Source organism: Chionomys nivalis, chromosome 4 (assembly GCF_950005125.1).
Source record: "Chionomys nivalis chromosome 4, mChiNiv1.1, whole genome shotgun sequence".
Lineage (NCBI taxonomy): Eukaryota > Metazoa > Chordata > Mammalia > Rodentia > Cricetidae > Chionomys > Chionomys nivalis.
In genome coordinates, this window is record NC_080089.1 from 74,726,498 (window position 1) to 74,750,724 (window position 24,227).

The 24,227-nt window shown below is 44.3% G+C and overlaps 1 protein-coding gene across 2 annotated transcripts; it reads left to right on the plus strand.

Moving 5' to 3' along the window:
- Positions 1-6,262: 6,262 nt before the first annotated feature.
- Positions 6,263-23,427, plus strand: Lysmd2 (LysM domain containing 2). 2 transcript variants are annotated; one of them, XM_057768086.1, is made up of 3 exons: positions 6,263-6,774; positions 20,479-20,810; positions 22,863-23,427. In XM_057768086.1, the coding sequence occupies exons 1-3, from the start codon at positions 6,502-6,504 to the stop codon at positions 22,903-22,905; spliced, it is 648 nt and encodes a 215-aa protein (XP_057624069.1). In that variant the 5' UTR covers positions 6,263-6,501; the 3' UTR covers positions 22,906-23,427. The 2 variants fall into 2 exon arrangements, with proteins under 2 accessions (XP_057624069.1, XP_057624070.1); XM_057768087.1 differs by lacking the exon at positions 6,263-6,774 and adding an exon at positions 15,216-15,273.
- Positions 23,428-24,227: the final 800 nt, after the last annotated feature.

Below are 24,227 nucleotides of genomic sequence, written 5' to 3' on the forward strand. Positions count from 1 at the left end.
GAGCTACGTGGTAGTACGTAGATAAAAGTATGGGTTTAAGTTGTAAGAGATAGTTAGTAACAAGCCTAAGCTATTGGCCAAGCATTTATAATTACTAATATGTTTCTGTGTGGTTATTTGGGAGCAGGCTAGTGACTTTTCTATTACTTGGAGCTGAAAGCATCCTAAGTGTTTCTTAGGATGTGAAATGTGAAAGTTCTTTAGATAGACTAAAAGACTACTTCCTAGAGTCTTAAAGCAACCAACTACTACAAGCCTCAGGCAAAGGAATGTGAGGGGATATTGTCACACAATGGATAACAATATGGAATTTTAACAGCAGACAGACATGCGTTTGAGTCCAGGTATTTACTGGTGAATTAACCATAGTCAAAATTCCTTAACCTCTTTAAGCTTTGTGTTCTTCACCTCTAGATTGGAGATCATAATATGAACCATATGGGGTTGTTGCTAGGAAGATCAGATGAGATCACTAGCTTCAAGAATGCTCCAAAGAATGCGGCTGTTAGTAAGGACTACGAGAGCAGCAGCATGTTGATGACAGATGGATTAAATCATATTTATAGCAGGATTGGCAGCGAGCATTTAAAATTGAGTCACTGTATAATAGTGAACATGCTAAATGACACCACTATAATTCCACCAGCGAATCCAGAATCTAGCAAGCTACATGCTTAACTGCAGCATTTCTTCATGTAGCAAACTACATGCCTAACATGGTAGCATTTCTTCATGTAGAAAGTTACATGCCTAACATTGCAGCATTTCTTCAGAAAATTGGAAGAAAAACAAAAGGGAAGGAAAGCTTGAAAATATGTGAAAATTCAATGGATAACCAAGTAGGATGTGTAGATATTGGTTTGAACAAGACAGCTGTTAAAAGGTCACTGCAGTATCTGGCCATGTGGCACACACCTGTAATCCCTGTATTTGGGAGGTGGAAGCAGGAGGGTCAGGAGTTCAAGGTTATCAAGTTCAAGGCAAGACTGGGAGCACTGTACACACCACACACACACACACACACACACACATACACATGAGGCAACTGGGAAAAATGTAAACCCAGGGCTGTGGATATTGAGTGCTTGCATAGCATGAACACCACCCAGGGTTGCATCCCTAGCACTAAGGTGCAAACACAGGATATTTAATTATATTAAGGTATTATTAATATTAAGGTAATCATGGTATCATGGTATCAGAATAATTTTTTTTCTTTTTAAAAAATCTTTATCTTTTAGAGTAATAAACAATATTTATAGAAGAAATAGTTTCTGGGGTTTGTTTTTAAAATAATTTTGTGTGTGTGTGTGTGTGTGTTGTAGGAGCAAAGTACGGTTATAGATGAAATAGGTTTGTCTGTGAACTGATAATTGTTGAACACCCCTCCTCTCTTAATAATAAATAGTGTTTTGGTTTAGGATGCTTTGTTTCTAAACTGGGTCTCACATAGGCCAGGCTATCCTCCAACTCACATAGCTGGAACTGCCTTGAATTCCTCCTGCTCCCACCTCTCAAGTGCTAGGATTGCAGAAGCACAGCATTTTATTATTATTATTATTGTTATTATTATTATTATTATTTGTGAGACAAGTTTCCACTATGCATCTCCAGTTGTATTGGTCTGCAGTTTTCTTTTCTTGTGTTTGACTGGTTTCGTCATTTGGATAACATTAGCTTTATAGAACAATGTTAGTGTTTTCCTGTCCTCCATCCTTTGGAATGTTTGTAGAATTTGCTTGTGAAGCTATCTGGGTCTTGGTAGAGTTGTTTTGTTTCTGAGAAAGGCTCTCATTATGTAGCCCAAGCTACCTTCAAATTTATGATCCTGACTCAACATTCCTGAATGCTGGCATAAAGGTATGCACTGGGATTCCTGCCTCTTTTTGTTGTTCTTTGTCCTTGTTTTGAGGCAGGATGCCACCACGCAGTCCAAGGTGGCTTCTAACTTGCAAACTTCCAATAAAAGAGAATCATAAGCAAGTCCCTCCCACAGACATAAATGCAAAATCCTACAAAGTGTTAGTGAATTGGATTAAATCATATAGAAAATGAATTATATATCATGATCAAGTGGCTCACCACTTAGAAACTAGTTTAACTGATTACACCAACAGAGAAAAGAAGAAAAAGGATGATCATATCTATACATGTATTTGTAAAGTTTTTTGGCAAAATTTAGTGTATATTCATGTTAAGAAAGCTCTTGGCAGCTGGACGATGGTGACGCACGCCTTTAATCCCAGCACTGGGGAGGCAGAGGCAGGCAGATCTCTGTGAGTTCAGGGCCAGCCTGGTCTACAAGAGCTAGTTCCAGGACAGGCTCCAGAGCTACAGAGAAACCCTGTCTCAAAAAAAAAAAAAAAAGTCTATTAAAAATAACAACTCTACAAACTCCACAGCTAACATAACACAATGGTGAGAAACTATGTTTTCCCCTAGCTGCATAAACAAGGCAGGATGGCCTCTCCCTACATTCCTAATCAAAATCACGGTGCTAGCTGATGTAATAAGTTAAAAAAAAAAGAGCGATGGAGGAACTGGGCATAGATGGAGAGGTTGGGGTAGGGTGGGGTCAGAAGCAAGAGGATTTCTTCCAAGTTCAGTTCTAAACAGGGGCTGCCCCAACTGTCAGTGCAGCTGTGGAGGCAAAATTGCAGCACTGACTCTCCAGAAGTCAGTAGTCAGTTTCTCACCAAGCCAAACACAGCCTTACCACAGGTCTAGTTCAAATTTGTGATCACACATCAAGCTGTATCTAGAAGTGTACAGCTGCCAAAAATTGGAAGCCAAAGGTAATAGTCAGCAAACAGATGAACACCAAAACATTGTCAGATAGAGAGAATGAGCCGCAAGACTGTGTGTGTGTGGGTGGATGCACACGTGTGTGCGTGTGAATGTGTGTGTAGATGAGGTGCATGTCTATAGCACACCAGTGCCATTGCACACATCTAGAGGCCAGAGGACAGCTTTTTGGAGTTGATTCTTTCCTTTTCCCTGTATATGGTCTCTGGGGAAAGAACTCAGGTCGCTAGCCTTTTGCAGTGTGCTATAGCTCTGAGAGGAGAGGTTTCCCCTGTGTGGGCTCTGAAGGGAAAAGGTATCCCAGCCGTTCAGATCACTTTAGAACTAGCCTGTCATGTTCCTCTAAATCCCCTAGTGGGATGACAATTGCTATTGCAGAGAATTTAGAAGCTAATTATAGAGTCTTGACGTTTTTATGACGTTCCTTCACCAGGAACACAGCATAGCTTGTCTTGTGTGTGTATTTTGCCACCCCCCACCAGTTCATATGTTAAAATCCTAACCTTCCTGGCCAAGGAAAAGGTAAGAAGAGCCTTTTGTGGGTGATTGGATTGAAAGAACAAAACACTTATGAATGGGTTAGCGTCCTTATAAAACAGACACAGGGGTGCAAGAACACAGCACGAAGGGACCGTCTGTGAACGAGGACACAGGCTCAGCAGATACTGGCCATTCCTCGGTCCCCATTTCGGATGTAAGTCCTGCAATTGTGAAGAGCAAACTCAGGTTGTTCATAAATTCTGCAGTATATCCTCTTTTGTCAACACAGTCCCAGTGAACGAAGACAAACACTAACAAAGGAATTTTAGAAAATACCGTTAAGCCAAATCTTCTGAAAAGATTTCATTATTACTGATTTTGTATTATTGACACAGAGTCTTTCACTGTACAGTTGATAGAGATCTGGAACTTGCTTTATAAACCAGTCTGGCTTCAGACTCGAAGCACTGTTCTTGCTTCTGCCTTCTAAGTGCTTGGTTGAGGAGTGCACCACGGTGCCCAGCCCATCGACACGAATCTTGATGAACTCTTACTGGTTTGAACAGTTCTACTGTGGCTATCATCGGTGTGGCTTGTAATTGTTTCGGAACTACCTGTTTGTTAGTCATTTTTCTATCACCAGGACAAAAATGTCTGAGGTTATAGCCTGACACGTGGAAAATTAGTTTTCGTTTACACTGCCAGAGGCCTCAGTCTGCACTCAATGGGCCCTGTGGTCTTTGTTCTTACAGCAGAGATATATCATAGCAAGGAGTGCACACTAAGCCAGTTTGGACCTTGGTGTTTTCTACTGCACCTCAGCTATATGTAATGTATATTTTTTTATTCTACTGAAGTAGGCATTGCTTGAGCTTTAAAACAAAACAAAACAAGGAAAGAACCAGTTATGCCCCCTAGGAGCATGCATCTGGTGGAGGAGATAAGGGAAACACAGATGTTTCAAACAAAACATGGGGAGTTTAAACCAAACAAGATGTACAAACCACCCTGGAGGTTCAGAGGGGAAACAATAACAACTGGGCAGGCTAGGGCTACGGACAACTGAGGAAGAATCAGAAAAAAATATTCCATGGAGAAGGTCTCATTTGATGCTAGCATATATGCTGTCTAAGAGCACCCAGAACGTACTGTTTGAAACAGGACCTTAAAGATTTAAGAAATCTAGGCATGGTGGATCCCAGCATTTATTGTGCCTGAGCTTGGAGGCTCTTTTGAGTTCAGGTACTCTAGACCAGGCTTTGCAACATAATGAGACTCAGGCAACAAACACAAACAAACAAATGGGGCTGCGGTGAGACATGCCTGTAATCTCAGTACTTCGGAGGCTGAGACACAAGGATTTTGAGTTTAAGGCCAACCTGGCCTACATGAGCCAGTCCTGAAAATAATGGAAGACCTTGTCTCAGGAAAACCCCCAAATGATGGGGCTGGAGATGTAGCTCATTTGCTTGAGTGCTTGCCTGGGTTCAATTCACAGCACTGCACAAACCATTTCTGACGATACACGTGATGATACACACATACATGTGATTCCAGTACCTACGAAGTGGAGGCAGGAGACCCAAGGGATCCAGGCCAGCCTGGTCTATATGAAACCTTTTCTCAAAAACAAACTAATCTGACTGGAGAGATGGTTCAGCAGTTAAGAGGGAATGTTGTTCATCTAGAAGATACTTGGTTCTCAGCACCTACATAGGGCATCTCACAACCACTTGCAATCCCAGCTCCTGGGAATGACAGCCTTTTCTGGCCTCCACAATCCCCTGAATGCACACGGAACACACAAACACACACACACACACATCTAAAAACAATGAACAATCAAAGGAACAGTAGACAGGCTATTGGGAGAATATTGTTACTAATGGAGGGAGCCACATATGCAAAACATGAAGGTGGGAAGGAGGAGCTTAAATGGCCCTGTTCAGGATGAATGTAGATGGGGTAGATGCTAAAAGTAAAACCAACTGACTTGGGTGCTAGTGTGGGTTTATACTGATGCTGTTATCTTAGGCAGCATCTGAAGAAGCTTCCAGTGGTGATTACCGGCACCACTGCTCTCCTCTTCTGTCTTCTCTCGTGCCCAGAGTTTTCTCTTGATATTGTCAGCACAGCAACACTGCAAAACTTTAGACAACCAATGAAACCCTACTCTCCTCATTTACCTGGGGTGATGGGTGTGTGTATGTATTGGGGGGGGGAAATGGGGGTGTTTCTCTCAAAAGTCAGGGCAGAAGGTTCCAGTTAACTCCACTCTGCACAAGCCCTCCGGCGTCAGCGTTGAGGAGAGGACGCTGAGATGGAGACAGTAGACAAGAGACTTAGGTGGTTTAATGATAACATCAGGGGAGTTATGATTTCAGGGTGTCCAAGAGGAAGTTGGTAATAGAGACACAGATAGCAAATTCCAAGCTGTGTGCCAGGAAAATGAACCATAGCTACAGATTCTCAAGATACCCGAGGCCTGAAACTGGCAGTGGTCAACAAAGAATGAACCCCAAACAAATGGGGGGGGTTGGTTAGCGGCTACCAAGCTGGCCTAAGAACTAAATAGAAAGAATTGGTGTATGTGGGCATCATAGGTCAGTGATAGAGCTTGCTTAGCCCACACAAGACTGGGGTCAACCCCTAGTGCCAACGTGTGTGTGTGTGTGTTTGTTGGGAGGGTGTCAGAAGAACTGTAACCCCCAGGGTAGCGAGGGACCTGTAGAAGCTTTGTTCAGTGATCTTAAGGTTTCCTCCCACCAAGACTTTGATGTCATAAAGTAGGTACCACTGAGCAAGCTGGCCTGACTGCAGAATCAGTAGAGCAAGCAAAGCTTGGTGGGGGTCTACTATGGCCAGCAAAGGTTGTACTCGGGTTCTTTCTAGTCTGCACGGTTCTGGGGTCCACCTGAGTTCTAGGACACCTCCATGGGCCTCCCCCCGCCCACAGGCCTCAGCGCGCTCCCGCTTCCGCAGGGCCTTGTCCCGCAGGAGCAGCACACTGTGGCGGGACCTCGGTTCCTTTTCCTCTCCCTGGCGCACGGCCTCAGAGAGCCGAGCACGCCATGCGGGTCCCGCAGCTCCCTGCTCGGCCTCGCGCATGCCGCCCCCGCGGCACGGCCAGCAGCAGCCCCAGCGAGGAGGAAGAGGCGGAGGAGGAGGCGCCGCCCCCTTGGCGAGCTCGGCGCCCCGGCGGCCTTGGCAGGACCCATGGCGGATCTCTCGCCTGCGCCGGCCCCGCGGGAAGGCGGCCCCCGTGCGCACCGGCCCTCGGCACCCTCCCCGCCGCCGCGCTCTCGCTCCGGCTCCGAGCCCGACGAGGCCGAGCTGTCGCTGAGCCTGGCCCGCACCAAGACCCGCTCGTACGGCAGCACGGCCAGCGTGCGGGCGCCGCTGGGCGCCGGCATCATCGAGCGCCATGTGGAGCACCGGGTCCGCGCCGGAGACACGCTGCAGGGCATCGCGCTCAAGTACGGAGTCACGGTGAGCAGAGCGCGCCTCCGCGGCCCGGGCTTGCGGCCTCCAGGCGGGGTCGGGGACAGGGACCAGGGACGGGGACGGGAACGGAGGGTGGGGTGCAGGCCGTGCGTCTCCGCGCCGCATCCCGGCGCGCGCTGCTGCAACTGCAATGGGAGTCTAAGCTGCTGCTAGCTACTGCTGCTGCTGCTGCTAATAGGGGCGGCCGCCAGGGCTTCCCGACCAGCTAGTGCACGGCGTTCCCCGTGCTTTGCTAGTCTCAGATCGTGTCTAGCATGTGAGAAACACGAAGAAGGTCCGCGGTTTTGTCATCACCCACAGCCACCTTTACCCGTTTTTCTACCCGGAACTCGCTACCTATTTACTCAGAGCCAGACCGTTGCGAATTCTGCGCTATGTAAACAAGCTGTGATGAGTCAGGATGTGCAGTTCTTCCCAGGGATGGTTCTGGTTCTATCGATTCTGCTGCTTTATTTAGAAGTGAAATTACACCCCCTGGGTTCACTGGCAACCCTGAACGTGACACCTGTCGCTAAACAGCAGCCAGGAACTGAGGTCTAGGTGAGCTAGAGAGCTGTGTTTTACAAATTTATAAGGGTTTGCGTCTTGGGTATATTGCATTACACCTCAGGGAAGATCATGGAAACCTGAGGGAACAAATTGTTTCATTAAAATTACTTATAATTAACTGTGAGCTGTGTGATAGCCTTTTTACATTGGAGCCCGGTATCCGTTTTCAGTGCTCTTCCCCGAAGCTTCGTGGGCAGCAATCGGAAGAAAGATGATCTTATCTGCATCTTCAGCGTAACCTATTTTGCATATTTAACCAGGTGTTTGTTTGCCAGCAAGTTTTTCTATCATTTAAGCGTTCTGACACCCCTTTTCGAGACCCCTCTCGGCAGTTCTAATGTGAGTATACTTGTCCAGCTGCCTTCATGCACATCCTCGGGGTCTGGTTAGGGTCAGAGCCAACGAAAAGCAGAACTGAGAAATCTCAGTGGCTGCTCTTTGCTGGGTACCCGCTGTGTGCCAGGCACCACATTTGCCTGTTTTCATTTTTAGGAAAATGACTTTTGATTTTTGTGTGTGTGAGTGTTTTGCCTGCAAGTATGTATATGCACCACCTGTGTGCCTGGTGCCCACGGAGGCCAGTAGAGGGTGTCAGATACCCTGGAAATGGAGTTACAGGTCCTTGTAAGCCATCATGTGTGCACTGGGAATTGAACCCTGGTTCTCTGGAAGAGCAGTCTCTGCCATGACATTTTCTGTGACCTACGGTTTTTTGAATTGCTTGCATCTGCTCAACATCTGCTTCGTTCAAATGACATCTAACCTGTGATTTGTTTAATGTTACTTTTAGCCTTATCATCCTTTCCCATTAAAGTATAAAGCAGATTTTCATGACTTTTATAAAGGCTTCTGATTTTCTATTTTTTTAAAATGTTATTTATTTTATGTGCGGTGGTGTTTTGCCTGCGTGTGTGTTTGTGTACCACATGCTTCCTGGGGCCTGTGGAGGCCAGAAGAGAGCCTTGGATCCCTCTGGCACTGGAGTTACAATCTCTTGTCACCTTGTGGGTGCAGGGAATACAAGCCTGGTCCAGGGTGGAGCAGCCAGTGTTCCTGACTGCTGGTGTCTCTCTACCCCCAACTTCCGATTCTAATGTATTAGGGTCAGGTATAATGAATTAGGTACTCCACCTGTGGTTACAAGAAGTCTATAACATGATCTCTCAAGCTCAGCACTATTGTTAATATGTTTTTTATATTAATTAATTAATTAGTTAATTAATTAATTTTCAAGTCAGGGTCTCATGTAGCCCAGGTCAGCCTCTAACTCCTTCTGTGGGTGAGGATGACCTTGAACTCTTAGTCTTCCTGCTAGAGTACAGGTGTACATCACCACGCTAAGCTCTGTTGATTTGATTCGGTTGGGAAGATTCGTGCTTCAGGAGGCTGTGCTGCGCATTGAAGGTTAGTTAGCAGCACCAGACACTGACCCTCCTACTCTCATCCATACATTGCTAGGTGCTCTCTTAAAGAAAACTCACCTGGTTTTCTTTTTTTTTAATTCTTTTTTTTTCTTCCTGAAAGAGGTATCTCTGTGTAGCCCTGACGTTCCTGGAACTTGCTCTGTAGACCAGGCTGGCCTCAAACTCACAGAGATCCCCCTGCCTCTGCCTCCAGAGTACTGGGATTAAAGGCGTGTGTCATCACCCGCCTGGCTTTTTTAGTCTCTCCTAACTTTGAACCCTGAATTCGAGCTGATGAAACTGTTTTGGAGATGCTTCTACTGGTTACATAGAACCAGGGAAAGTGATTATATTTATCTTAAGCTGGGTATATTGGTACACACCCATAAGACTAGTAGCTCATGGGGAGGCTGAGGCCAGAAGGTTGCAGGGGTTCCAGGTCAGCCTGGGCTACACATCTGGAGTACCAAGCACTGAATAATAAAACTATATGAACAAATAAAACCATTAGCCAAACCAACAACAGAACCTTTTCCATAATGGCCAAGTGTTTTTTTGTTTTTTTTTTTTTAAGATTTATTTATTTATTTATTATGTATACAGTATTCTGTCTGCATGTATGCCTGCAGGCCAGAAGACGGCACCGGATCTCATTACAGATGGTTGTGAGTCACCATGTGGTTGCTGGGATTTGAACTCAGGACCTATGGATGAGCAACCAGTACTCTTAAACTCTGAGCCATCTCTCCAGGCCCCAAGTGTTATTCTTATTTAATTTATTTCATTTTGGTTTTCTGAGACAAAGTTTCTCTGTGCAGCACTTGCTGTCCTTGGAACTCACTCTCTAGACCAGGCTGGTCTTAAACTCAGAGATCCTCCTGCCTCTGCCTCCTGGGTGCTGGCATTAAAGGCATATGCCATCACTGCCCAGCTCCTATAGGTCAACTTTATATGAGACATTTTCTCAATTGAGAGTCCCTTTTCCCAATGACTCTAGCTTGTGTCAAGCTGACACAAAACTAACCAACACAGGTAGATTTTGTTTTGAGACAAGGTTTCCCTGTATCATCCCAGTCTGACCTCACATTTGTAATTCTGCCTCAGCCTCTGGAGTGCTGGTGTGTCCACTAGGCCTGACTGTAAAGGACATTAGACTATCTGGACCAGGACCAAGGAGAGACCAGATGGGACGAAGGCTTTTGTAGTGATGCAGAGGAACTAGAGCAGTAATTTGGAGCAAAGCAGTGAAGACAGGAGGATGTGGTGAGTGGCTAGGTTCTGGGTGATCTGTTGATAGAGTGTCAAGTGTGTCTAAACTGTAGCACAGGGCCACACGCAAGCCAGCTATGAGTGTGACTTATTGTAAAATTATTAACTTACTTAAAACATTATGGATTTGTTTTTTGGAAACTTGATTGCATGGTTCTTGAGTATGAACTTCTATTGATGCAGCATCAGTCATAACGTCAAAGAGATGGACCTGTTTGCATGATCTTCTTATTTGTTTACTGTTTCTCTTGAGTCTACCTGACCTAGACATTTGCCTGGAGACCCAGGAGGCCTCTCTATAAGAAAGAAGAATTCGGTTCAAGATTTGATCCAGGTGAATTAGGCTCAGTTCTTTCTCCAGTGAATTAGAAAATACGACATTTCTTCATGGAGTCACTAATAACTCATATTTGTTATTTCTTCCTTTACTTGTATTGAACCTGGGTTATTTGAGGCCCGTGTTAGACACAGGGCTGCACGATCAAATGGTCTCTCTTTCTGGCACCTGATGGGTCCTCCACATGCAGTCACCTAATCCTCAGAAAGTCGGACTGGGATGAGATGGTAGCCCAAGGAGTTAAGCAGACTCTGGAGGGTAGGATCCTGGGTTGGGACTAAGTGAGGGCAACAGCCTGCTGAAGATGTGAACTGCAAGAATGGATTAAAGTGGGGCTGGAGAGATGGCCTGGTGGTTGAGTACTCTTGTTCTTGCAGAGGCCCCGAGCTTGGTCTCAGTGACCAGATGATGATTCACAACCATCTCTATCTAGTTCTAGGGGATCTGACACCTTCTTCTGACCTCTCTGGGCACCAGGCATGTACACACACACACACACACACACACACACACACACGCAAGCAATACACATAAAAAAATAAGTATAAAAACTTTTTAAAAATGACATTTACTCCTTTGGGTGAGGGGAGAGGTATGACATTCACCTTGGTGTGAGAGAGGCGGTCAGAGTTCAATTTACAGGAGTCAATTCTCTCTTTCCATCATGTGGGTCCCAGAGATCCATTTCAGGTCCTCATACTTTGTGGCAAGTGCCTTTAACAACTGAGCCATCTTGTAGACCCTCCATTTTTGCTTCTCTTGAGGCAGGATTTCTGGTAGACTAAACTATCCTTGAAATCACTCAATAGCCCACACTGGCCTTGAACTCCTGATCCCCCTGCCTCCATTTCAGAGCTTGGGTTATAAGCCATCCCACAAGAAGGAGCAGTTCTGTCTCCTGGCTGTAGTTGGTGGCGGGTGCTCTCGCCTGCTCCAGCAGTGACTTCAACACTCAGTCACACACAAGTTGGACATCTCTACTAGAGTTTGAGGAGGTCGTTCTGGGAAACTGAAACCATTTGGGTCTGGTTGAGAAAACCATTAACTTGCTTGTGCTGGAATGTCCCTGGCTATGTTTGTATACTTAAGACATTTAGGCCCCTTCCTTCGCTCTGGTTCTTGATTCAGCTATTGTTTTTTTTTTTTTTTCCTGCCAGCATCCTGGCCCCTCCCTGTTGTAGCTAAGCCTCTGGGGGAAATTGGTCAGAGCTCTAAGGTACCGCTTAAGAATATTTCTATTTAGAAATGTTGGAGAAACTAGAGGACAGCATAGAAACAACAATTCGGAATGGAGGCAGCAAAGGAGTTCTGTCTGCATATCTCCCAGAACTCACTCTGTATCGGGGGAATGTGTAAACTGATCTTCCCTGCTTCTACCTCCTGAGTGCTGCCGTAATAGGCCACAGTGCCTAGATTCAGCCAGATTTAGCCTCAGGTCATCTTGTCCATTTAGCCCTAAGCCGAGTTGCTCTGCACTTCCCCACACATAAGTTACCTGCCGGGAGAAAATGTGTGATCTTCCTGTTCTGGAGGACAAGGCCTGGGCTTAACCATGTGCTGGAGGTTGTTGGCTGTCACAGTGCCGCCTAGAGTGAAAGGGATGGCAAGGTAACGTGTGATTGGGGGTTTTAATCGTTTTTCATGTATTTTCCCCCTCAGACATGGCACTGAGGTATAATTACAGACCGCACGATTCACCCTGCCTTAAGTGTGCAATTCAGTGATGTTTAGTAAGTTTACAATTGTGAAGTCGTCGTCACCGTTCAATTTCAGAAAGTCCCCTCCACCCCGAAGATAGCTCTAGAGCCATTTCACCTACTCACTATTCTCCGGTTCTAGGAGATGGATAATATGAAATGAAATCAAATGTATGCCTGACAATGCTGAAGCATGCATAGGCAGCCAGTATATGGTGGTTCTGTTGAACGTGTCCACATTGGGTTTCATGGTCTAAGTTGATGAGGGCTACTAACCAGGTCTTTTCCTTAAGTGGGCACCAGATCTCATACAGATGGTTGTGAGCCACCATGTGGTTGCTGGGAATTGAACTCACGACCTTTGGAAGAGCAGGCAGTGCTCTTAACCGCTGAACCATTTCTCCAGCCCCCTTCTGACATATGACCTATGGGGGGCATTTCCTGTAAGTGGATATAATAGACTCTTCTGGAAGGAAAAACAAGCTACCTTCCCCCCCCCCCCCATGAGCATATGGTGATGGGAAGGGTCTGGTTACCACTAACATCCGGAATGGAACACGTTACAGATGTAGGGCACATCAGAAAAAATCATTTGCTATTTCTGTCTGTTTTCTGTAAAAATAATGATAAAATGAAATTGTATATGTAAATGAGGTTATTCTGCAAGCCAAGCCCAGCAGCCACTATGGAGCTAACTTTTGGAGCTAAGTCTTGTGAATTCTCTCCAGTGTAAATTCCCCTTCTCAAAATGGATTCACAGGACAGTTGGTCTGGGCGGTGGCTGCCTGTGTTTGGCTTTATTTTGCCCTGAGGGTTCTTGCTTGGCTTCTCCAGTCTATTTCTTAGCCACCAGGTGCTAGACTGGGTTCACTGGGTCATCGTGCTCACGCCTGGCTAAGAGAGAATGCGAATGTTTGATTGCTAAACCTCCCATTCTGAGAAACAGAAACTCATTCTGTGTCACTTCGAAAGGTCACCCTTTCTGTTCTCAGGGCTGAATGGCTGTGCGGAGGAGCAGAGGCCTGTGGAAACAAGATTCCCAGCTCTTCCTTGGATGGGTCATGAGCTGTCTTACTTTCTTGTGAGGTGAAATTTCCAGACCTGTGTTCAAGATGGAAATAGAAAGCATTCCTCACAAGATTAAAAAATAAAAGTCCTCTGTGGCCTGGATCGCCCAGTTGCTAGTCTGCCACTGTGTGTGACTCCCACAGCTCCCGAGTGGTTGATTTTTGTTTTTTGTTTGTGACCTAGTGGCCTTTAACTATAATTAGGTCACACCTCTCCCCTCTTTCATCCTGAGAAGCTACCTTTTTGTTTTGTTTTGTTGGGTTTTTTTGAAGCAAGGTCTCATGTATTCCAGGTTAGCCTCAAACTCAACTGTAGTTTATCCAGCTGGTGTGGACTTGAGCTTCCAATCCTTTTGCCTTCATTTTCCAAGTGCTGAGGTTACAGATACACATGTCATGGGATTACAGACGTGTGCTATCGTGCCTAGTAGAAGCATTGCTGGAGATTGAACCTAGGACTTCAAACATGCTAACAAGGACTCTACCTACCGAACTACACCCTCCCCCTCCCACCCCACTCTTACTTTTTTTGAGACAGAGTTTCACTGAGTATCGTAGGCTAGCCTCAACCTCTCTGTGTATGTAGCTTTGAAGTTGCAGCGCTCTTCCTTCCTTGGCCTCTCAGCACTGAGATTATGGGTTTGTGTCACCACGCCTGTCAAGGGCTTCTTAGCAAATTCAAAATAAACTTCAGTTTTGACACTGGATCTTAGCCAATGGCAGGGAGTGATGAATTCCTATTTCTTTACATGGCTGGAAGCTTATTGTTCCCCAGCTGTGCCACAGTTTCCCTGCTCTGCAGCTTAGCTGGTGCTCTTCGCGTGGCTAACCCCATCCTTTGACATGAGGTAGCAGTGTCTGGAGACAGTGCTGTTCTGCAAGCTGTCGCTTGTCAAGAAGACAAGCAAAATCATTACTTTTTAAAAACCCTTTTCCTTTTATCTCATTTTTTATGAGCAGATGTTAATGGTACAAAACAATGTGACATTTTCATGTGTTCATCCAGTGCACTTTGATCATACTGCACTCTCATTCCCATCTCCTGTCCCCTGTTCTCACCTACCGACTCTTCTGTTCCCTCTTCTGTTTCCATGTCTTTTTTTGTTTGAATCTGCATTCTACATGGGGATTCAAGCCTTTCTGAGTCTGGCTTCTTTCTCTTTCCATGAGGAGCTCCAGGTTCCATCCGTTTTCTTGCAAAGGACATGATTTGGTTTTTCCTTATGGCTGAATAAACACCATTGTGTAAACATCACATTCTTTATCGTAGCCATTCATTGGTTGATGGCCACTTAGACCAATTGCGTAGCTTGGCTGTTGTGAGTGCTGTTGCACTCACCATGGTTGTACAGGGATTTCTGCTGTTTGGACTTGATCTCTTTGTGTATGTACCCGAATGCTACAGCTGGGTTATGTGCTAGTTCTGTTTTTAAAACTTGTCAGCAATAACATATTATGTTACCCAAGTGGATTTGTTTACGTGGAAAAAATTTAATTTTTGATAGTAATAATAATAAGTATTATTTGTGTGTGTGCATGGATGCACATCCCACAGCACCTGCATGAGGTCAGAGGACAACACTGGAGTCGATTCTCTCCTTCTCCCTTTTACATGGGTTCCAGGGTTCTTATGCAGGTCACCAGGTTTCCCTGGCAAGTGCTTCTTTTAACTCACTGAGCTATCCAGCCAGCACCATATTGTCTTTATATATGCTTACTTTAAAGAAAATAAACCTTTTAATGAGAGAGAATTCTTACTCTCCTTCCATCTCCTGTACTAAGTGTGCATTTATTTATTCAAAAAATTATTTTTTAGCCGGGCAGTGGTGGCACACGCCTTTAATCCCAGCACTTGGGAGGCAGAGGCAGGCAGATCTCTGTGAGTTTGAGACCAGCCTGGTCTACAAGAGCTAGTTCCAGGACAGGAACCAAAACCACAGAGAAACCCTGTCTCGAAAAACCAAAAAAAAAAAAAAAAAATTATTTTTTAATTTAAATTTTAAATTGGTAATTTTATCTATTTTAATTTTATGAATATTGTGTTTTACTCTTCTGTGTGTTTGTGCAAGCACCATGTATATCCGGAGTCCACAGAAGCCAGAAGATTATTTTGCATCCTCTGGAACTGGAGTTAGCAGCCATGTCAGTGCCAGGGTCCTCTGGTAAGGCAGTCTGTGCTCTTAACCAATGAGCCATCTCTTCAGTCCTGAATGTGTATTTAGGCGGAAAAAAAAAGATTTCTGGGGCCTGTTAAGAACATGTACTGTTCTTCTAGAGGACCTGAGTTCAAGTTCCGTCACACACATCAGGTGACTAACAAACACCTGTAACTACAGCTTCAGGGGCTTCTTTGAATACCTGCACGTGTGCACGCATGAGCGCACACACACACACACACACACACACACACACACACACACACTTTTAAAAAGTAAAGGAAGGAAAAAGAAAAATTGTTTTTAACAAACAAACAACATAAAAACAAAACAAAACCCAAAGCCAAGTTAAAAATGGGGTTTATTTTTACTCATGAAAATGAAAGGTCTGAGATCCCTTAGCTTCAGGCTGTGATCCACATGCTGTCCTCCAAGGTGACCTCAATGTCAGGTTCCACCTGGTGGCAGGGTGACAGGTTGTAGCTCCAGCCCTTCCCCCTCCTGCAGGAGAGAGAACATTGCCTCCAACAGAGTCAGCAATGCCATCCTTCTAGGATGGAAGTAGTGAATTGCGAAGCTGGGGCACTGTGATATTGCAGGGGTGGCACTGAGTCACCTGTGTCCCGTGCTGTTTTGGAGGAGCCTGCCTTTGGGAGATCGGAGGAGATGGATATTGGGGACCTACAAGTGTGTAGATTGGAATATACCTCAGTCTCCATGGGCAAAGTTTTCAAGTTATTTCTCTCAAATCTGACCCTTTGTTAACCAGAGGTACTTGGGATATTTAGATTTTAATCTTTTCTCTAAAATACCCCTACACATCATGGTCTCTCTTTTTCACCTTTGCTATCTCCCAGAAACCAGACCACTACCACTTATCTTTCTTTTTGTAAATTTCTTTTTCTTTTTAAGGAAAGGAGAAGGCAGGGCTTGGTGGTCACACTTTAAATTCTGGCATTCAGGAAGTAAAGACAAGGGATCTCTGTAGATTCAATCTCCAGTCTAATCTATATAGTGAGTCCTGGGTTAATAATTTCTAAGGCATTCAGGAAGTAAAGACAAGGGATCTCTGTAGATTCAATCTCCAATCTAATCTATATAGTGAGTCCTGGGTTAATAATTTCTAAGGCATTCAGGAAGTAAAGACAAGGGATCTCTGTAGATTCAATCTCAGTCTAATCTATATAATGAGTCCTGGGTCAATAATTTCCAAGGTTATGTAGTGGAACCCAGTCACACATTTGGTCTCACATATACAGATGGTGGTGATGATGATGGTGGTGATGATGGTGGTGATGGTGGTGATGATAGTGATGATAATGGTGGTGATGATGATGGTGGTGGTGATGGTGATGATGATGGTGGTGATGGTGGTGGTGATGATGATGGTGGTGATGATGGTGGTGGTGATGGTGGTGGTGATGGTGATGATGATGGTGGTGATGATGGTGGTGATGATGGTGGTGGTGATGGTGATGATGATGGTGGTGGTGATGTTGATGATGGTTGTGGTGATGATGATGGTGATGATGGTGGTGATGGTGGTGATGATGGTGGTGATGATGGTTGTGGTGATGATGATGGTGATGATGGTGGTGATGGTGGTGATGATAGTGATGATGATGGTGGTGGTGATGGTGATGATGATGGTGGTGATGATGGTGGTGGTGATGTTGATGATGGTGGTGATGGTGGTGGTGATGGTGATGATAATGATGGTGGTGATGGTGATGATGATGGTGGTGATGATGGTGGTGGTGATGTTGATGATGGTTGTGGTGATGATGATGGTGATGGTGGTGATAGTGATGATGATGGTGGTGGTGATGATGATGGTGGTGATGATGGTGATGATGATGGTGGTGATGATGGTGATGGTGATGATGATGGTGGTGGTGATGGTGATGATGGTGATAATGATGGTGGTGATGGTGGTGGTGGTGATAGTGATGATGGTGGTGGTGATAGTGATAATGATGGTGGTGATGGTGGTGGTGGTGATAGTGATGATGGTGGTGGTGATGGTGATGATGATGGTGGTGGTGATGTTGATGATGGTTGTGGTGATGATGATGGTGATGATGGTGGTGATGGTGGTGATGATAGTGATGATGATGGTGGTGGTGATGGTGATGATGATGGTGGTGATGATGGTGGTGGTGATGTTGATGATGGTGGTGATGGTGGTGGTGATGGTGATGATAATGATGGTGGTGATGGTGATGATGATGGTGGTGATGATGGTGGTGGTGATGTTGATGATGGTTGTGGTGATGATGATAGTGATGATGATGGTGGTGGTGATGATGATGGTGGTGATGATGGTGATGATGATGGTGGTGATGATGGTGATGGTGATGATGATGGTGGTGGTGATGGTGATGATGGTGATGATGATGGTGGTGATGGTGGTGGTGGTGATAGTGATGATGGTGGTGGTGATAGTGATAATGATGGTGGTGATGGTGGTGGTGGTGATAGTGATGATGGTGGTGGTGATGGTGATGATGATGGTGGTGATGGTGATGATGGTGGTAGTGATGATGATGGTGATGATGATGACTGAAAGCTTCCTGTAGAGAAGCCTATTTTCATGGCTTCTCCTAATAAGAAAGCAGGAAAGGCTGTTGTATTGCACATGTTATGCCCCTATCACTCAGGAGACTGAGGCAGGACTGCAGTCAGTTCAAGGAGAGCTAGGGCTGTATAGCTGTTACAAAAACAAGCAAACAAACAAAAAACAAGGCAGGAGGATTGGGACCCATTTGGTTGTTGTTTTCTTTAGTTTAGATTTTTGAAAAGAGAAATGTGATTTATTTATTTATTTTTTATTTTTTGCTCAAAGTCACCTTAAAGGCTTCCAAAATTTGATTCCAGATTTGAGTCAGACAGAAATTCCAGATCAGATCTTTATAGCACTGTATGTGCTTGTTAAACCAATCATCTCTTTGTGCCTGAGTTTATTCGTGTTTGCATGGATAGTTTGGGTAGAGAGTAGATAAACAGATGGATAGGTATGCATACATACATATATAATATGTATGTGCATAGATATGAATAAAGCACCTAGCAGCAGTGAGTGACAATATTTTCTATTAATCAGTCTCTCTCTCTCTCTCTCTCTCTCACACACACACACACACACACACACACACACACACATTCTCTCTCTTTATCTATAAACACACACACACACATATTCATTAAATCCTTGTAGCCCCATTTTGGCAGATAGTATCTGTTTTACAAGTGTGTGAGGTAAGCCCCCATGCTGTTCAAATTGGCAGAGAGAGATCTGAACAGAGCCTGTCAGGCTGTTGCACAGTCCCACCAGATGAGTTGTGTGTAAGTGAACTGCTACAGTGTCTGTGAGGTGCCTGTCTTGGTACAAGTTCCCAGGCTAGTATGGGGAAGCATAGACATACCATAACAGAGGAGGTAGCGAAAGATGAACTGAGAACCGATTAGTATGAGCCCCCATTCTCTGTGCTCACCAGCACTGTGGACTTAGGCCACTAACTTTCTCTCATGCCCTCATTGGTAAAGAGAGTTAGATCGCAGAGCCACTGTGAGGGACAGGAGATATATACACACTCTAGTCTGTATTTCACCCCTTTTCCAGCTCTGTGGGGTGGGGAAGGCCTGCATAGGCTGTGAGAATCGGAGGTAATAAAAACTTGCATCCAGTTCTTCACCTGCCACCCACATGTGCATAGTCTTGGTGAATCCTGTTTCTTTTATTTGTACAGTGAGTATTTTCACTCTGTAGGGTAAAAGAATGACACACTATTTGTAAAATGTCCCCTATTTCCTTTTCTTACCTGGCCCTCGGGTATTAATTCTTTAAGGCCCAATTGAAGTCAAAAGGATCAAAACCAGAACTCTCCTTCTTTTGAGAGGCCCTTCTCCATGGCTGTAGCCCCAGCCTACAGCATTCTTTGACATTCTGCTCATACACATGTCTCTACCACCTCCTGGGTCCATTAGTTCACCAAGCAGAGTTCCAGAGATATAGGGATCCCTCTGCAAGTAAGATTGTAGCAATAGAAAGACTTTTTTAAAGAAGCCAGATAACAGAAATGTTCAAATAAGAATTAAGTAAGTGCTAAAGGGGCTGGAGAGATGGCTCAGCAGTTAAGGTCACTTGCTGCTTTTCCAGTGGACCTGGGTTTGAGTCCCAGCACCCACATGGTGGCTCACAACCTTTTGTAATAGTAGTTTCACAGGGTCTCATGCCCTCTTCTGGCCTCCAGGGGAATTGCATGCATGTGGTACATAGGCATACATATATAAAAACACCCACACATGCAAAATAAAAAAATGTATTTTAAATGAAAACAAATAATTGATAAAAATTCAGTGATTAAGAGCCATTGATAGTAAAGGTGCCTTATAGAGGAAATAATGTATGTTAGAAGCTGCCTGCAGGGGGCAGGGGATGTAGCTCAATGGGTAGAGTGCTTACCTAGCCTTTGTGAAGCCCAAGATTTGATCCCTGGCAACATATAAACCAGGCCTGGGTCATATAATGTTAGCACTAGGGAGGTGGGGACAGAACCATGCTCAGCTATATGGTAAGTTCAAGGCCAACCATGGTGATGTGAGATCCAGTCTCAAACAAACAAACACACCCCCAAAATGAACACCCAATGAAACAACCAACAGAATGTTCCCAATACAAGTAAATCTGCTTGTATAGGAGGAAATGACTTTCATGTTATTTTTGAAATACCAGGAGTTATCTGCAGAGGAAAAGACCCTTGAATGCAGAGAAAGTATTTGCCTTAGAGTTTTTTATTGCTGTGATAAACACCATAATCAAAAGCAACTTGGTGGGGGCAGGGTCTGCTTCAGTTTGCTCTCTGTCGTCAAAGGAAGTCAGGCCGGGAGCTTAAGGCAGGAACCGGGAGGCAGGAATGGATTCAGATACCATGGAGAGTGCTGCTTACTGGCTTGTTCCTCATGGCTTCCTCAGCTCGCTTTCTTCCATTATCCAGGTTCACCTGCCCAGGACTGGTACTCCCCCTACATCAATCGCTAAGAGGCCCTCTTCCCAAATGACTCCAGCTCATGTCAAGTCGTCATGAAACTAGCCTGCACAGCACTGCACACAATTGTTGATGAATATGCACAGCCCACGTTTATAATAATCTCAACTCTGGAACTTGGTTGTATGTAACTCTTTGTTTCTTGTTTTTGTGTGTGTTTTAGATGGAACAGATTAAACGGGCCAATAAACTGTTTACCAATGACTGTATATTTCTGAAGAAGACTCTGAGCATCCCAATTCTATCAGAGAAGCCTTTGCTCTTTAATGGACTTAACTCCATTGATTCTCCAGAAAAGGAAACTGTTGACAGCAGTTTTTGTCATGAAGAGGAGCCTGTGGTGGCTGGGGAAGAACTGCCCCCTCCCAGTCCTCAGGATCCAGATCCCGAGCCTGCGCAGCCTGAGGAAGTGTCTGCCAGAGATTTCCTTCAGAGACTTGATTTGCAGATTAAGCTATCAACACAGGCAGCCAGAAAACTCAAAGAAGAGAGCAGGTGACAGTTTCTGGGATAGGTGTTAGAGTTTGGACCAGAATACTCTTACAATGTTCTTGTTTGAAATTTATCTTAATTGTAGAAAGTGTGTGTGTGTGTGTGCACGCGCGCGCGCGTGTATACAAGTGCACGATTGTGCAGGTATGTATATGCACAGGAGTGCGGTGGTCAGAGGTCAACTTTGGATGACATTTTTTTTTTTTTTGAGACAGTGTTTCTTTGTATACCTTTAGCTGTCCTGGAACTCACTAGGCCGACCTCAAACTCATAGAGATCCACCTGCCTCTGCCTCACAAGCACTGGGATTAAAGGTGTGCGCCACCACCACCTAGCATCTACCTTGTAATTTTGGGACCAAGTAAGTCTTTTGGAACTGGCTAAGTAGGCTAGATTGGTTATTTGGGGAATCTCCTTGGCCTTGGCCCCACCAGCACTGGGATTATTATGGGTTTGCTACCATGCCTAGCATTCTATGTGGGTTCTGGGGTTTGAACTCAGGTCCTCAGGCTTGTGCAGCAAGCTCGTTGTGGACGGCCTCCATCTCCTCAGCCCTAGAAAGCCATCTCTAATCTATGAAATCCAAGCTGAGCTGCTCCCTGCTGCACGGGCTGTGCCTGTTGTCCTGCTGCTGTCGCTGTTATTTAGCTTAAGAAGTTTGCTTCTGGGGGCTGGAGAGATGGCTCAGTGGTTAAGAGCACTGCCTGCTCTTCCAAAGGTCCTGAGTTCAATTCCCGGCAACCACATGGTGGCTCACAACCATCTGTAATGAGGTCTGGTGCCCTCTTCTGGCCTGCAGACATACACACAGACAGAATATTGTATACATAATAAATAAATAATTTAAAAAAAAAAAGAAGTTTGCTTCTTTGTCCAGCTGGCAGTTGGAGGTAGCAGCTGGAACTAGAACAGCTCATGAGACCTCCAAGGGAATCAGTGCCCTAGAGAAGACACAAAATACTGATTCTTAGAACCCTTGTCAAGACACTGCTCCTGTTGACTAGGATGCCCCAAGATTCCTCGTGTAATTTGAAATTTGACCCTCGGGCAAACCTCACTCTCTCTGTGTAAGTGGTGTCCTTCTTCCTGTATGACTTCATGATGGGACACAAACTACTCGTTCCTTTTTTTCTTGTTTGCAGCTTTTTTGTAAAGTAAAATTGATGCGAAGGGTCTTGTAGTAGGGAGGCCGCTTGTTCATTTCCCTGCCGCCCAGACTCCTGAAATAATCACACAGAAACTGTACCAGTTAAATCACTGCTTGGCCTAGTAGCTCTAGCTTCTAATTGGCTAGCTCTTACATCTTAATTTAGCCCATTTCCATTATTTTTTTATTTTACCATGAGGCTCGTGGCCTACCAGCAAGGTTCTGGTTGGTGCCTTGCATCTTTCTCCTCTGATGGCTCCATGGCGTCTCTTGACTGCCCCCCCCCCCCAGCTCTGTTCTGCCCTAGCTTCTTTATTCATTAACCAATAAAAAACAACACATATACAGAAGGACTACCCACATCAGGATCAACCACTTTGTCTTTTTTTTTAATGGTTAATATATTGATTTCTTAGTCCTCGTTTTAAAATTTCTGGTTTATAATATATGCCATTTTTGTATAGATCTCGAATCCTCTTTTATTTTTATTTATTCATTTATTTTTGAATAAATAAAATTTTCAGTGTAGTTCAGCTGGCCTCAAAGTCTTGTCAATCCTCTGCCACAGTCTCCCAACTGACATGAACCACCACTCCTGGCTTTTAAATTCTTTTGAGAAAGAAGAGGAATATAGACAGCAAAACAAATATAATTTAGTGTATGTTTAATGTATTTAAATTTTATGTAAGCAAAGTAAGCAAATGCTACTGTTTATTCTAATAACTGAGTGTCCCTTAGAAGAGGGAAGAAGGTTCACCTGAACAAGTATGGTTGTCCCTGGCTTCCAAGGCACACACCACGTTTTGTTGGTATAGTTCTGCTCTTCTTTGGCAAATGGATAGTAAGTCATATGTGTGTGTTTCTGAATAGTTATAAGCACTAATTTCTGCTGTATTTCACTTTTTCAGGGATGAAGAAAGCCCCTATACCGCTTCGCTCTATCATAGTTAGTGACTGGCGGACATCACTCTAACCCAGATCACAACATGGCTGGACCCTAAAGAATCCACCGGCTGGGGTTTCAAAGGCAATGCCGCCTCTGGACTCCCATAGTGCGCACCTTCGAGCCACAGTTAAGTAGAGCAACCGCAGCTGCGCTGAAGCGATCAATCCCTCTGGCTTCCTGTAGTTAAGTCTTATTATGGCATGATAGCAAAACTGTATTCTAAAGCCTATCACTTTGGTAGATGGTGGTAGTTTTAGACTGGCTTTTGTAGCTACAAAAAGCATCAGAGACTATTTATATATTTAAGCCAAAAGCAATGTTTATTTCCTGATGAGATCCTAAATGTATGGAAAACTTGGTGGCTGTAGAGTGATAATGCATTTGCTGTGTGTTTATAACTCAAGTGCTATAGTATATATTTCAATATCACATATTCTGTACTACTGTAAAGAACCAAATTTTGTCTGCTATTTTGTAAAAGTAAAATACAAATGTCTGGGTGAGAAAATAAACTATGTTTTCACATAGGAGCCTTCTTTTCTTTTTTCAAAATGGAGAAATAAAGTTGATTTTTGTTTTGTTTGTTTTTTGTTCAAAAGATGGGCTTTTTTTTTTTTTTTGTTCAAAAGATAAGGATTTTTCCTGTAGTCCAGGCTGACCTTGGACTCTTTGTGTAACTGAGAATGACCTTGAACTCGTGATCCAGTTGTTTCTATCTTCCAAGTGCTGAGATTATATAGAAGGACACACAAAACTACACCAGTATGTGACACACTGGATCTTGTTTAGGTTTTATCTGTGTCACTTCAGACACTACACTTTACAGTGTATCAGCACTGCTCATTTGAATTAAAAGTTAGGTTTTTGCTTCATTTAATTCATCTTGCCTTTATTATGTGTATAGATTATAGCAGCAAACTTTAACAAGTATATCAAATTGACAGTTGATATATTTTCAGTCTTGACATCTGCTCAATTACTAGTTTAAATACGTTTAACTAGGTTAAATAAGTCTTTAGGGTTGGGCAGAAATTCCCATAGTTACCCTCCCTAGTGTCCCCCAGGAGCCTGTTTCTGTGGCGTAAAAGGGACTTTTGTTTCCCTGTTTTCATTGCCCCTTTCTTCTTCTCTGTTATTTTTCCCTGCCTGTTTTGCTCCTTTCCCTTTTGCTCATCAGGAGCAGGTGCCTTGGGGGATTAGTGGAACAGAGCCTGTGGTACCAGGTCGTTGTTGTAGTTACTTTTTCAGTGACTGTGCTAAGAGGCCGTGACCAAGATAACTTCTAGAAAAAAAGAGATTTTGGGGGCTTACAGTGTGAGATGGTGAG